Source organism: Cricetulus griseus, assembly GCF_003668045.3.
Source record: "Cricetulus griseus strain 17A/GY chromosome 1 unlocalized genomic scaffold, alternate assembly CriGri-PICRH-1.0 chr1_0, whole genome shotgun sequence".
NCBI classification, from domain to species: Eukaryota; Metazoa; Chordata; class Mammalia; order Rodentia; family Cricetidae; genus Cricetulus; species Cricetulus griseus.
The window spans coordinates 208,488,170-208,503,538 of NW_023276806.1; the positions used below are offsets into that span (position 1 = coordinate 208,488,170).

Consider the following 15,369-nt stretch of genomic DNA (forward strand, 5'->3'; position numbering starts at 1 on the left):
TTAAAACTAATTCAACAATGAGATGACACTTAGAAACAAAATAGAGAATAATTCTTTCCCAAATCTGGGGAAAGGGTTGACAAACTTTTCACAGCACACAAAATTGCTCAATGGTAAAAACTGCTTTAAAAATTATGATTCCATAAGGATATGTTAATATAACAAGGAAAGTAACTCCTGGAACTTAAAAACATTTGCATTCAAAATACAGAGAAGAAAAGGGTACAAGTGTCAGTGGCTTTGATAAAATTATTGATGTGACAAAGTCATGTTTATCACATAATCCTCTGCTAATAAACCTTATAGAGAGATTTCCTATTTGTTGATAACATAACTGAAGTCTACTCTTAAATTTCTGAAGCTCCTCATATATAAATCGTATAGTATGTGTGACTCAGAAGCTGTGGATCTAGAATATCAGATCCCCCTTAAAACAGATTAGACTACATCCTTTTTTTTTTTTTTTCTGTTTTGTTTTTTTGAGACAGGGTTTCCCTGTGTAGCTTTGGAGCCTATCCTGGTACTCACTCTGTAGACCAGTCTGGCCTAGAACTCCCAGAGATCCACCTGCCTTTGCCTCCCTAATGCTGGGATTAAAGGCATGCGCCACCACTGCCCAGCTATTATACTATATTCTGCTCACATAGAACAAATAGAATGGCTCTAGTCTCCTTTGAATGACCATGGAACTAACTACCAGCAGTAGAGGGGTTGAATCTCTAACTTAAGGAAGTGATAAGTTATAGAGAAACCACTAATCTCTCCCAGAAAACACTCAAAAAAATAGTGGATAAATTAAATGAATGGTTTGACATCTTTCTGGATTGGCATAAGTCCTAGCTCAAATAAAATTCTATCCTAAACTAAAATAGAGTGATAATAGACTAGACTAAAACATGAGATCCGGTGAGATCTCTGGATTCCCAGCACATGCAGAATGGGCTCTCTAATTAAATTCTGAAGGAAGGTGTAGATTAACTACTCAGAAGGCAGGAACTACTTGATGTGTATACATTTATCCAGTATAGGGTATCGTATAAGTAGTTAGTACTTTTACTTACTTAATACAAGACTAGACATTTTAATTTTAAATTATTTTACTTATATTTTGGTCATATTCTTTCCTCCTCTAACTCTTCCCAGATCCTCCCCATACAGCTTCATTTTATTCTCTCTCTTTCTCTCTCCCTCTCTAACAAATCAAAACAATACAAAAGACCAAAACAAATATAAGCCAATAAGACAAAATACCGAAACAAAACAAACACCACACACAAAAAGTGGAGTGGAATTTGCGTTGGCCATCTACTCCTGGGCTTGCCCTGGAGTGTGGTTGAAATGCCTTTGACACCCAATTGTGTTTTTAAAAATCACTTGCTATATTAAAGGCTCTTATTTCCCTCTCTTTTCAAACATTGATGACATTGTGTGTGCATACGTCTATGAAATTGAATGGCTGCTAATGGTAACATGAACACCAATGTGTCTTTCCTTCTTCCTCCATAGGAGACTTATGACTCCAATCATGTATGCTGCCCGAGATGGTCATACTCAGGTTGTTGCTCTGCTTGTTGCTCATGGAGCAGAAGTTAACGCCCAGGATGAGAATGGTTATACTGTGAGAAATGCTTTTCCAAGCTGACTTCTTTTTCTGAGACATTGATACTTTGCTGTTTTTACCAGTAGCCTACACAAATGGCTCATTTTCTTTGGTTGATGTTTACTGCCAATGAGTTAAGGAAAATTGTAGAAGGCTTGGGCTGTAGTCACTGATAAGTGAAAATACTGTGAAAGCAACAACTTAGAGAAAGGGGCAGTTATTTGGTACTTCATAAAAGAAGCTATAATGCACAGCAAAAACCAGGGCTCTAGAAAATGCACACGAATTCTTTTGTAGAAAACATCTGTAAAGGCAGATAAGTTCTTTATTCCATGACATTACTTAACTGCGTAACACAGTGTTTGGTTCAGAAAATCAGTGAGTACAGCTGGGAATATGTTTACATTATGTTTTGCAATGCGGAGATTGCATCACTCTACTAATTAGCCATGCTCTCTTTTTGACTATGCTATAAATGCTGGTGAAAATATTTCTTATCTCTCTCACATGCACTCCTTTTTAAACAGTCCTCTTTCCCACACTTACAGGCCTTAACGTGGGCAGCACGTCAGGGTCATAAAAATGTAATTCTGAAGTTGCTTGAACTTGGAGCTAATAAAATGATACAGACCAAAGACGGCAGGACACCAAGTGAGATTGCAAAAAGAAATAAACATCTTGAGGTATTCACCTGTGTACTCTCTGTGTTGTTGTATTATCATGTAGAATTTTTATATTATTTGTCATAGTTCCTAAGTAGTATAATAATATTTTGAACAATTATTAAATACTTGAATGGGTTTCCTTCTCCAAGCAGGTATGGAAAATTCATTTTGCTAGAATAGTCATCTTTTAAATCAAAGCATGATACTGTAGTCATTTAAATGATAAGAAGACAGTGAACTCTCTGTCCCTAGAAGTAGCACTGTAATAGGCGTAGACTACTTGGATATGCATGCTTGGGGTTTGTATACATATTGTCATGCTGATTACTTCAACCATGGCTTCAAGGACTGCCTTAGTAGTTAATTTATAAGTAACTTCTCCAAAATGTTTCATATCATCTTGAAAATATTAATCATGCTTTAGGTTAAGGAAGCATTTACTTGATTTTACAAAAAGTTTTCTCAGGATACAGTTATAAAAACTCTGACCTACTCACCTTGTTAGTATTTTCTTCCTAGATAGAAAAAAATATGTTCACTTTTCTTTTTAGTATAAGAGATAATAATAATGCTAACTATATTTTAATGGCTCGGGATTTTTTTCAGATCTTCAACTTTCTTTCTTTGACTCTAAATCCACTGGAAGGAAAACTTCAGCAGCTAACCAAGGAAGAAACTATTTGTAAACTGTTGGCCACAGATTCCGATAAAGAAAAAGATCACATATTCAGGTAACATATTTGAGTTCAACAGAGTGTGTATAAAATGCTTATTTTATTACTTGTAGTAAATTTCACAAGTTGTATAGGACATATGTTATTTTAAACGTTTATAAGCATTTTAAAATATCACTTAGAAATGTCTAGATTTTAGATGCTTTGCTCTCTAGAATTTTAGAAGAATTTTATTTAGTTATTTACTTTATTTAATTCTGACTTTAACATTCATTTATAGTAAAATATCAATTATTACTTTTAGAGACTCAAAATTATATCTGTTTTCACACTTGTTTTTGTTATATCTTATTTTCTGATTATTTTTATCATCTCTCTGGTTTTATAAGCTAAAATTTGAAAGAACAAATCCCTGAATTCTGTTGTTCAATACATGGCTACAAACTAACTCTTTATTACATTTATAGTTACCATCTAATTTATATTGAAAGACATTTCTGTTTGTAATATCTCATGACAAATACATACTGATTTTAAATCCTAGGAAAGATGAGCTGAATATATTACCACCCATGTTATCCCTTTCTTTGCTTAGGTTGGTAATGTAGCTCACTGCTTAGATCATGTGAAATTTAGTTTTTCAGCTTTAGAAGGGAAAGGAAGAAGGGGAAAGGAGGTAGGGGGAGGGAAGGACAGGGGAACAAAGAGAGAACCTAGTTTATTCCTTTGATGCAGCATTTAAATGTGCCGTGTAAACTTAGAAGTATATTCTGCCTCAAATCATTTTTGCCCGTAACCATGCTTGCTGTTAAATGCACATATACATTTCTGTGTATATATAGTCTGTTCTGAAACTGACCTTGCTATGATATATTATAGTCCATATACAGCGTTTGGAGATCTGGAAATATTTTTACATGGTCTTGGACTTGAGCATATGACAGACTTATTAAAGGTAGGATTTCATGTAAAGCAGAACAAGTTTTATATGTGTGTGGTTATATTAGAATAAAATTAAATTTTAGTTCACAAGCATACCATTTATTTCTCCTTCATTTGTAGAGTACCCTATTTTAAATTCATAAGAAGCATTTCTAAAATTTATTAACCTAGGAATTTATATAAATTAGGATCTGATGGATTCTACAACATCTGTTGGATATATCTGTATACATTCAAGTCCTATGTTTACAGCTGTTGCTTGCCTTGTGTGGGATACTAGAAGCATGATTTTGAATGGGACAATCCTGTATTAGATATTTGCTCTGATTATTAACTGGAATATGCTACTTAAATATATTTTCTTTAAGGACAACTGTAGATTTTCAGGAAGATTAAGTTAAGTCACACAATAACTTTGTATGATTTAAGCATGCATGCATGGTAGGATTTGAGTAGATAACTATTGTTACCAGGCAGATAAGGATACTGAAGCAAAGGACTGTCTAAGGTTCTCATAGGATGATGAACATTGGTTCAGGTAGGTTAGAGTTGGATTCATTATACAATGCTGGAACTTCTTATCTGAGGAAATCTTGGGTCAAAAATCATATTATTGATAGTTCAGTCTGATGCTAAACTATTCTGTCAGATTTCCAGAACGTTCTCTTTTTCTAAGCATAGTGCTAGCCACTTTCTTTGATTCTGGGAAATGAGATACTGCATGCTTCTGTGCATATATACTATCTAGCCAGTAATGTAGCTCTTAAGCTACATACCCTCTGAAGAACTGGAAGCTATTTGAGAAAGCAGTTAAGTGGCAACGTCTGCTTCCTTTCCTACTTTGCTTTGAATTGTTCATACTGAAAGGTGGTGGGATTTTTACCTTTTTACAGGAAAGGGATATAACTTTAAGACACCTTCTGACCATGAAGAAAGATGAGCTTACAAAGGTAAGTATCACTTATAAGATGCCAGATATATTCTTTGGCATTTTTAAACTTGCACATTCTTTTGTTTTCTATTTAAAATCGTAGGGCTATATAGACTGATCTTCCATACATTCGTGGTTAGAAACAACAGTGGATTACCATGTGTAAATTGTACTGCAATATTAAAGTTGTTTAAAGAACATTACAGACTTAGAGCATGGGGCTTCCTAGGATTGTTATTATATATACTCGATTGCAGATAGGAAGTGGATTTGTAAAACAGGCTACTTAGAAGTAAGAGATGGAGGGTCTAGACCCTCCTTGCTGTATCTGGGCTGCAGTAGTATACCACCATAGGGAATGGGCTCCGAAAGTCCATTTGTGCTCCATGGATAAAGACTGGCTCCGCTGTCAGAGACCCTCCCCCAAACAATATGACAGACTTTGAAGGTCCTTGATAGAGGGTCTCACTATCCCTGGAGAGTAGTTGGGGGTGGGTTGGGGTAGGTTAGGTGGGGAACATGGGAGGAGGGGAGGGTGAGGGAATGGGGGGATGGATATGTAAATATGAGTAATTAAAAATAAATAAAAATCTGAACGGAAAAAAAGAGAAGTAAGGTGATTTTTAATCTGGGCAAACACGTTTATCTTTCAAATCAGACCCAACTGTGTGGTCATCTGTTATCGTTAATAAGTGCAAAATAGGAATTGGAAGTTTTGAGGTACTTTGATAAGGATATTTTAAAGTACTTGTCTTGCTGTAATAAAACATTGACAATTGAAATCTCTACTATCACTAAAAACCAAAAGAACATACTTCTTAACTAAATCCAGGAAATTTGCTTTAACATTGAAGGTGAAATACAAGTAAAAAGTTAATACTCACTTATAACTAATAACACCCTAAACAACATTTTGAAGGAAGAACTGTTTGCTATGTGTTTTAGAATGGTAGTATTTTAAACTCTAATAATGTCACTTTTTAATCCATCACAGTTCTCATTATACATTGCAAAAAATGATTATAGTTAACTGTATGGCTAAACCATTTATGACATAACTTTGTTGAAGTACAAGCATACAATATATTTAAGTGTATTATTTTCCAATTTTTGTCTATTTGCCAAGATATAATCTAGAAAATGGCATTAGTAGTCTTCAATATGAAATTATTCAAATATAACTCTCTTACTGGACCTTTCAATTATTTCTCCCTAGAATGGAATTACCAGTAAAGATCAGCAAAAAATTCTGGCTGCTCTCAAGGAACTAGAAGTAGAAGAGATAAATTTTGGAAAATTACCTGAAGTGGCAAAGCTGGAAATCAGGTAAAATTATCAGTTTATGTTAATATCATTTAGAGTCAAGTATTATTTTTTAGTTTAGTGCCTAAATATTTGATTTGATGCTACCATTTTTCAAGGAAAATTTAAAAGCAGATGCACTTTATAAAGTTAATTTTCATAAAAATTAATTTACATAGAAGTGAACAGTCTATCTTGTTAACTTACATAGAAACAATTTGTATGTCTTTTTTCATTGCATCTTGCTAAATTCTACCATATAAAGGGTACCACATTTTTCCTAGCGTAATTCGCATTCTCTTTAAATCATGTTAGATGCCAAGCTGAAAAGTATGGAGCTGGACTCATTGTTCAGTTGCTAAAGTGATTGCTGTGCAAACATGAGGATTTGAATTCTGTCCCTAAATCTCCCCCAAACAAGACAGGCATGATGATAAAGACTTGTAAGCTCTGTACTGGGGAGGCAGAGCCAGGCAGATTCTTGGCGCAATCTAGCATAGCCTACTCAGTGAGTCCCAGGCCACTAAAACACCCTGCCTTAAAAAAAATAAAATGGACAATATATAAGGAACAATGCCTGAGACTGGCTTCCATATAAAGTAAATACACACACACACACACACACACACCACACACACACACACACACACACACACACACACACGGACACACGGACACACGGACACACACACACACACACGGACACACGGACACACGGACACTCACACAAACAAAAAGAAGAAAAGAAAAAATGGTCATATTTTCACAACACCTATAAAGAAACCGGTTCTCTTGAGTTCATCTCAGCTTCAAGCTTTACTGTGTAAGAATGACATCTAAGTTTATAAAGGTATTACTCTAAGATTCTCTTTGGTGTTTTGTCTAGTTTTGCTGTTGGGGTGACAGCATTACAAAACAATTAGGGAAATAGTGTTCTCATCTGCTTTCTGGACGAGGTTGTGGAGGCTAGTGTTAATTTTTCTTCAAACATTTATGTAGATTTATCCACTAAAACTGTTTGGCCTAGGGTTTCCTTGGGGCATTTTTTTTTTTAATCACAATTGTATCTTCTTTAGTAGTTACAAACTATTGAAGCTGTAGCTTTTTTATTTTGGCTTTACTTTAGCAATTTGTGGTTTCAAAGAACTTGATCCATAACTAAGTGATTGAATTCACAAGCATGTAGGTTGATGCTGTTCTCTACTATCCTTTTGATAGCTGTGGACTCCATTATAATATCTCATTTCATTATCAGTGCTGTTGTTTTCCTCTCTTATTTTATCTCTCTTCGTCTTGCTGAGGTTTATTAATTTTTAGATAGGTGCTCCTTTTTTAACTTAATGTTTATTTTGTGTCTGTTGGGATAGGATTCGTGCATGACACAGTGTGCATGTGGGAGCAGAGGACAACTTATGGGACTTTCACCATGTGGGTCCCAGGGTTTGAACTCAGGTCATCAGGCTTAGCCAGTGCTTTACCCTCTGAGCCATCTCAACAGCCCAGAAAACCTTCTTTTTGTCTCATTACTGGTTTTAGTTTTACTGGTCTCTGCTGTTACCCTTATTATTTGCTTCCTTTTGCCTGCTTTGAATTTATTTTTATATGTTCATGAGACAGGATATTTCTATTCTCTTTCCCTCCCCTCCTTCCTTTCTTTTTTGATGGGATCGTCTTCTATAACCTAGACAGGCCTCAGACACTCAATCTTCCTGCCTTAGCTTCCCAAGTGGAGGATTACATGTGCACACCACCTTGTTTGATATTCATTCCTTTTTGTTGTATAGGCATTTGAGTGGCCATTTGCATTTTCCTCCCAACATGCATGTAATTGGAAGGCACAAAAAATGTAATACACTGCATGGTCATTTTCATGGACTTTTATGTGTAGTGTTTTTCCCTCAAAGCTTCATCTTTATTCACCTATTATTTAAAAGTGTGTCCTTTGATTTGCAAATACTTAGAAACTCTCCTATTGACTCTAGTTTTGTTGAGCTCAGTAACTGTGTGACAGCTACAAAGAATAGATAGAACTTAAACATAGTCTAGAAAACCTGAAAGGCTTCTGCCATTTTAAATTATTACTGGCTGTCTAGTATGTTTTGTAAATATTTTTGTATTTAAAAACAAAACACATTATAAATATTACCTGTATTTAAAAATAAAACACATGGATTTTTGAAATCCTAAATAACATATAATAATTGTTTTCCTTCAACAGCGTGGTAATTTTGAACACATATTTAGCAACACCAGCAGATAACCAACCTTTATATACTAAAAATACTTATAAATGCAGCATTATCATCATTCAAATAGATTCAAATAGATTTCTGTATTGTTTTAGAATTTAGAGAATTCTTCCAAGAACCTATTTATATGATCCTGATGTCTTAAAGCCTATTAAAGAGGCCACATTATACTCCTTTTCTGTTTTTTGTCTTAATTTGCCTCTGTATAACAGAAAGGACTTTAAGTATTTGATGTTATCACTTCTAGATAATATCATAGCACCTAAATATTTAAATGCATTATGGAAGATCTCAGTACTGTGGTTTTTAAATCAGCAACTCTTCTTAAATATCTCTGTTGTTTCACCATTGTTTCTATTAGGCAGTATTCCAGGTCCTAGGTAACTAACTTGTAGATTGGACCCAATGTTACTTATTTTTATGACGGCAGAGTTGCCTATATGAATGTACTTATGGACTTTAATAGACCTAAAGAGTATAGAATCATGAATAGCCCACCTATTAAAACTGCTGAATTTTTTAAAAAATAAAAATGTCAGACACATATTCCAGGAATTTGACCTTGTTATTAAATCACAGACTGTGTTTACATGATTGTAAAGACAAGGTTTTGCTTCCCATTTGTTTAAAGCCATCCTTTAAAGAAGAAATTAGTCATTAAGTCATAAGAAAACTAACAGCAGGAAATGTGAACTGATTGATTGTAATCTCCTGATAATTTTATTTCAACAATTAAGCCACTGATTTATTTTAAGATACTTTTTATGTGTGTCAAATTTCTAAAATTGTTACAAGAATGCGCATATACTATTCATTTACTTTTTTATGTCTTGGCATGTTTGCAACATTTAAATTTTAAATTTAAGTATTAAATAAATTAATATTAATAATATTAAATCAGCATTCACTGCTTTTCAGTGCTTTTCAGACATTTTCTTCGTGCTTTGAGCTACCTAAAATCCACTTGAATTTATCAAAAGTATATCAAGTCCCTCTAAGTCCATTAAGAAACTCTACATCTCAAAAATCTATATAGTTCCAATATTTTATGTAGAATACATGTTCATGGTGTTCATGCGGTTATTTATAAACATTCTAAAATTGGAATTTCTAAATAACAGCAGAGAAATGACTGACTTACATTTCATAAACATGATTTTTCATTATTAACATTATTTTGAAACTTAATATCATGGGAAATAGCCACAGTATGTTAAAGGCACAATTAAACTGGCATATTAAATATTGTACTAGTTGTAGAAATCCATAGAAGAAATACTATAAAAATCTATAAGAAAATATCCTGGCAGAAAATGGTGCACTTACTATCTTTGGGTGGTGTGATGATTTTTTTTTCAGTTATTCTACAATGAGTATCTAGTACTTCTATTTATAACATATTAACCACAGATACTAAATTTTATCTTAATCTTAGACTTCAAATTTTTAAGATATGGCCTAGTCTGCTTATAAATGTTAAGCATCAGTCCCAGTGAAGCTCGGTTCTTGATCATCCTTATCATTGGCTTTCCTCCTTTTTACTCTGAGGCCAGACTAGAGGAAGTGCTCCAACATGGGGCATGCTCCTCCATGACAAGAGAAGAGCTATGGCATAGCCAACCAGCAGACCTGGTCAGTGGCTCGTAAGGTCAGAGGAATAGGAAGTGTGTGTGAGATCAAGTCTGCTAGGCATGTCAGAAACTATACCCATGAGTCTCACAAACATGGCTGCCTACATTATGAAAAATTACAAAATCCTTTGGAAGGTAGTTACATTCAGTCCATTGCTACTGCTTTCTGATGTTACTTTAGTCATGCATTAACTGGTCCTCTGGTTTTTATTTTTATACCTACCAAGTCTTTCTATCCAGAACATCTTCCCTTCCTTACCTAAATAAAAAACATTATTTGGTTCCAAATTCAGTCTAAGTATTATTTCTATCAACTGTTTCTATCCTTAATTCCCACCATAGTGAGTGGTACTAAATTAATTCTCAGAATTTTAGATAGCTCACATATGAGCAAGTGTTAGCCACCTTACACACTGATAGGGAGAAACCAAACAAATACCCATGTAAAAGTAATCAATGCAGTATCCTCCGGGATAGCGACTCAAATATTGGTTCTTTCATCTTCCTTCTTCATGTATCCCTTCAAATAATAATTTCATGTCTATATGTCATCTTAGAATTTGAAATTCTTGGAGCAGGGGCTTTGACTCAGTGGCAGAGCTTGCCTGGAAAGGGCAAAGTCCAGGGTTCAATTTCCATACCATAAACCTTGTGTTGCAATAAAGAGTGGTAAAGGAATTCATCATTCTTGGGATTCGAGACTTGGTTTGTTTTACACTTAGTGCATATTTCAGTTCCAAATCCATATTGGATAGTCAGTAATTTTTAAAACCTTATTAATATTAAAAGTGGGAATGAAGTAAAGCAGCTCTAACCGGTTCCTGTTTGTCTCCTTCCCTCAGTGGTGATGAGTTCCTCAACTTCCTTCTGAAATTAAACAAGCAGTGTGGCCATTTAATCACAGCTGTGCAGAATATCATCACTGAGTTACCTGTAAATTCTCACAAGGTATTTATGCAAGAGTTGTTCCATGCAAGTGTGAGTGTTGAAGAACAGGCTAGATGAACTCAAGATAACTCATTAGGCAGTTTTGATCTGATGATGTTCTCCCAGTTGTTCACCATGAGACCCAAAGCAGTAAATTTGTTTAGTATTCTCTTCTACATTGAATTCATTATAAAACCTTGTACTCTCAGCCTCAAGCAAAGGGGGAATAAGGCAAACCAAAATCTAAACTGATCTCTTTATTGAATTTGTCATTTGTTGTTATGAGGATTTAACTGGTTAAAATAAAAAGTGTTTGGAGACCCAAGTGAAAGATGAAACAAAATGGATGTTATTTAAAAATTACAATGGCATATAGTTTTTCTTAATTAAGGAAATTTTAAAGAACTACTGACTTTAAAAAGCAGACTTTCTGAGTTTTTTTCCTGTTTTAGTTTTGCCTGTTTGTCTAGAATGAAAATTTGAAGCAGACTGTTTTCCTATGTAAATGTATAATACTAGTCTGAGAATGTCACTTTTTCAATTTTTGAAAATGTATGTCAGCACTACAAATATTACTAATATTAATTTTTGCATATATATTTAGGAAATTCATATAGCGAGATGATTGAACTGTTTGTATAAAATTACTGACTTACTTCTGTTGCCAGGATTTATTCTGAACAAAAAAAGGTCAATTATATAGTTTAATCTTTTAGAATGTCAGATAATCTTCGTACATAAAAATTTTGAAAAGTTATTTCCATTTTAAATGTAACTTTTGGAAATCTCAACAGATAGTACTAGAGTGGGCTTCTCCCAGAAATTTTACTTCAGTCTGTGAAGAACTGGTTAGTAACGTTGAAGATTTGAATGAAGAGGTCTGCAAACTCAAGGATTTGATTCAGAAGGTATACATTTAACACTGACATGGGTGGACACCTTTCACAGCAAGATGTTAGGAAATAAATCAGTTTTAACAAGGACAACGAAAGGCAGAAATGCACACAAATAACAGGGATTGCTGGGCATTCGAGAGGCCGGTGCTGAAAGAGCGTGTGCCTCTTGTGCTTCTAGTTAGCAGAAAATGTGCCAGTGCCATGGTGGTCTTTCTGGAGCCCACTGAGCACACCACTGCTTTAAAGCATTGCTACCTTTTGCTAACAGTTTATTCCAAAATTGTGTGTACCCTGGGTGTCCTATACTAGGCAAATAATTTAATCATTATGTTTATTTACTAATCTGTGCGCTTGGAGTGTTTGCTTAGCACTTGGCAGGCCTTTGGTTCAGTCCTCAGCACAGAAAACAGAAAAAAATAATGTGAAACCAATGGAAAACAATTGAAACCATTTGTCTGCTTGTGAAAGATAGAACTTACACTATTATAACTGCGTGAATGCAAAAAGATCACATGAAACACTTACTGGTTCTGTTAATGGCATTAGGTTGGCAGTGAAGTTATTATTTCTATTGGTCAAATGCCACATCATCTTTTATAATTTAACTTTTTTAGAATGTGGACATTTTTTATCTGTCTATATTCATATAGGAGCAACATATGTGTGGATTTAAAGGCAGGTTGCTTTTCTCCTTTAAAAAATTGTCTATGCCAAGGCTGATATAGCGGCCTTTATTGAAGCTGGAAGATAAAGGAAAAACACTCTCGAGTCCCTGTCAGTTTAATAAATAAGTTTGATGTCTACTAACTTTTGTGACACATCTGACTTTTATAGTGTCAGCCTAAGATTCATTTAATATTTTCACCAATATCTTATCAAAAGAATTTAACAGCAAACCTCATGTCAAGGTAATTTGTCATCTCCCTTATTAAAATATATTTAATCAACAGAAGTCTTTTAAATCCAGAACAAAGTTGTGAAGCAAATTCTGTAATAGTGGAATGAGGATACTTTAAATGAGAAAATAAGAAACACATTCCAACTTCTGAAATAAATCAGCTCCATTCTAGTGGCAGAGGTGCTTTTAAGAGTTGTATTGTGTGTGACATCCATTCATTCACCAGATGCCAAGAGCCTACACAAGCTAGATAGAGCATGAATTTCCTGACAGCCCACAAATTTTAACACTGTTCATCCTCACTTCCTCCATCTCAACTAGAATGGAAGGAGAGTGGGTTTGGTTTTACTCAATATGATATTCTTCATGAGAAGCCAAGGAAAAGTTGGAAGATTTGTGTATAGAAATTTCCTTGAAAATCTTACTTTAAATGTAAGAAATTCCCGAAAACATATTTGTGGCAGGAGTGGTTTACTAATTTGGATTTTCAAACTAAAATCTGGATGTAGGTAGGGCAGTGAGATTCAATTAAAGGGAAAGAACCAAAGTATTCTGTGTCAGATAAAATTAAGAAGCATTGTTTTAAAACTTGCTGCATCTGAAACATGATATGATTAGATATCATAATATTTAACTTAACAATATATGCCTATGAAAAGAATCTTGATCTTTTTTCACTACATGGGTAGTATTTTTTTCTGTGAAAGTTCTCTACCTAAAATTCAAATTTTCTATTTAAAAACTGGCCTGGAAATACGTTGATTGGACACTGGCACACATAGTACTTTAGTCAGAAAAGTCTTAAATTTTGAGCAAATGAATGGGCTAATTTTTCTAAATTAGTCTTATATGAACAGTACTTGTTGTAATGAGATTTTACTCAGAAAATTGATGAGGCTTATGTATTTAGGAATATGTTGTCATGCTTATTAAGCTTTTGGTAGTTTAAAAATTTACTAATAGGAACTTTTCAAAGAAGTTTTAGAGATATCACAGATAAGTGTATTGAGGCAACAAAGAGGGTAGGAGAGGTCAAGGCTAGCCTAACACCACATCATTCTCTTTCAAACCAACACACTGACAACTCTTGTTAGAAAGGGTCATTGGTTAATAAAGGAATGACTGTCCCAGGATTCAGTAAATGGAGCATCAGTGTCAAAAAAGAATCTGTTGCTGAATGAAGCCATTTGGAAGTTAAACCAAGATTACAGTCTTAACGAGATTGGCATCAGAGTCCATTTTTCTACTATAAATTTGAAATTAATTTTGCAGACTTTTAAATTAAATATTTACACTGTAGAATTTCAAAGTCATTATTCCTCCTATTGTTGAAAGTATTTCTATCGTCACCCAGTGCAGGATGTTTCTAGTAAATACCACTCCATGAATGTGTCCAGTTCTTTTTATCTTTTAAAGATCTTTTGATTTCTGCTTATTCTCCTTCTCTTGACCCATTCCAGCAGCTATCTCTCACCTTTCCCTCCCCGCCCCCCACCAACACACACACTGATATGAGGCTGCTTCACAGAAAATGTCTCTGTGTGGGGTTTAGAAGCAGTGTAGGAAATGAACTCTCATTGCAGAGAACTGCTGGATGAGCCACACATTTGTTCCTGCAGTTACAATGCAGTATCTTATGATTTTTAATAAATTTCTGTTGTAGATTTGAAATCAGAATGGGTCAGTCTTTTATGGCATAGTAGTTGAATTTAATACAGAAAGAAATAAATTCCAGTTGTTACTTTAAGTTAATATGAAAGGAACTTAAATGTTCCTACAGTGTAAATTGTCTCCTGACATAAAAAACACCATTTTAAAGGGTGATAATATATAAAATTATTTATTACTACTGTAAAAGTATTAATCATCTATGAAAGGATACTGGCAAAAGGCATATATGTTCACTTTAAATCTGTTGTGAATCTTTATTTTTTTCTATCTAATTCCAGTGAACGAATATGAATTTTTTCTTCAAAACAAATGTTTTAATTTTCACTATCTTGTCCACTAACTCTTATTTTCCATATGAAAAACCAGATGCAGAATGAACGGGAAAGCGATCCAACTCATATCCCATTAGTAGAGGAAGTATCCACATGGAAGAGTCGAATTTTGAAGAGGTCAGCAGTTACAGTGTGTGGATTTGGGCTGCTGCTTTTCATCTGCAAGCTAACTTGCCAGAGAAAATAATCCTAATATTTATTTAAGTTATGTATGTACATCTCATTCAGAGTGTCCTAGCATTGCTCTTAATCATTTGTGGTACAACATAGCTTTATTTCCTTGCCCATATGTCATAGGAAAAATTATGATAACTTAAAACACAGTTTTTCTTTAGAAAGTGACTTCAGTTTGAATTATATCGTTTATTACATTTTTATGTTAATTTCAATCAAGAAATAAATTATGGATAATTCTTTCATTTAAACCTGACTAAATCACATGCAAAATAAACGTTTGGTATTCTTTACATTCAGAGAGTGTGTGTTCACTTGTCATAAAGAAGCTTAATGTGTTTGTGAAGAGTTCATAAGTTGATATTCCTTTTAGGCCTTATTCCTTTCTGTAATTATATAATTATGAATTATTAATTCTGAAAGTATCAGAAAACAAAAGATAATATAGCAAAACATGAAAATCTATAAATTCTTTTT

The 15,369-nt window shown here is 34.0% G+C and overlaps 1 protein-coding gene across 2 annotated transcripts in view; it reads left to right on the plus strand.

The window, feature by feature from the left end:
• Asz1 (ankyrin repeat, SAM and basic leucine zipper domain containing 1) overlaps positions 1-15,138 on the plus strand; it is a 33,134-nt gene extending 17,996 nt beyond the window's left edge. The window contains exons 5-13 of one of the 2 annotated variants that reach the window (XM_035451994.1): positions 1,507-1,618; positions 2,149-2,283; positions 2,872-2,996; positions 3,819-3,894; positions 4,775-4,831; positions 6,029-6,138; positions 10,837-10,956; positions 11,742-11,829; positions 14,753-15,138. In XM_035451994.1, coding sequence (XP_035307885.1) covers positions 1,507-1,618; positions 2,149-2,283; positions 2,872-2,996; positions 3,819-3,894; positions 4,775-4,831; positions 6,029-6,138; positions 10,837-10,956; positions 11,742-11,829; positions 14,753-14,905 — 976 coding nt within the window. In that variant the 3' untranslated portion in view covers positions 14,906-15,138. Of the gene's footprint in view, positions 1-1,506; positions 1,619-2,148; positions 2,284-2,871; positions 2,997-3,818; positions 3,895-4,774; positions 4,832-6,028; positions 6,139-10,836; positions 10,957-11,715; positions 11,830-14,752 lie in introns of both variants that reach the window. The other variant, XM_027389952.2, reaches the window with a different exon arrangement.
• Positions 15,139-15,369: the final 231 nt, after the last annotated feature.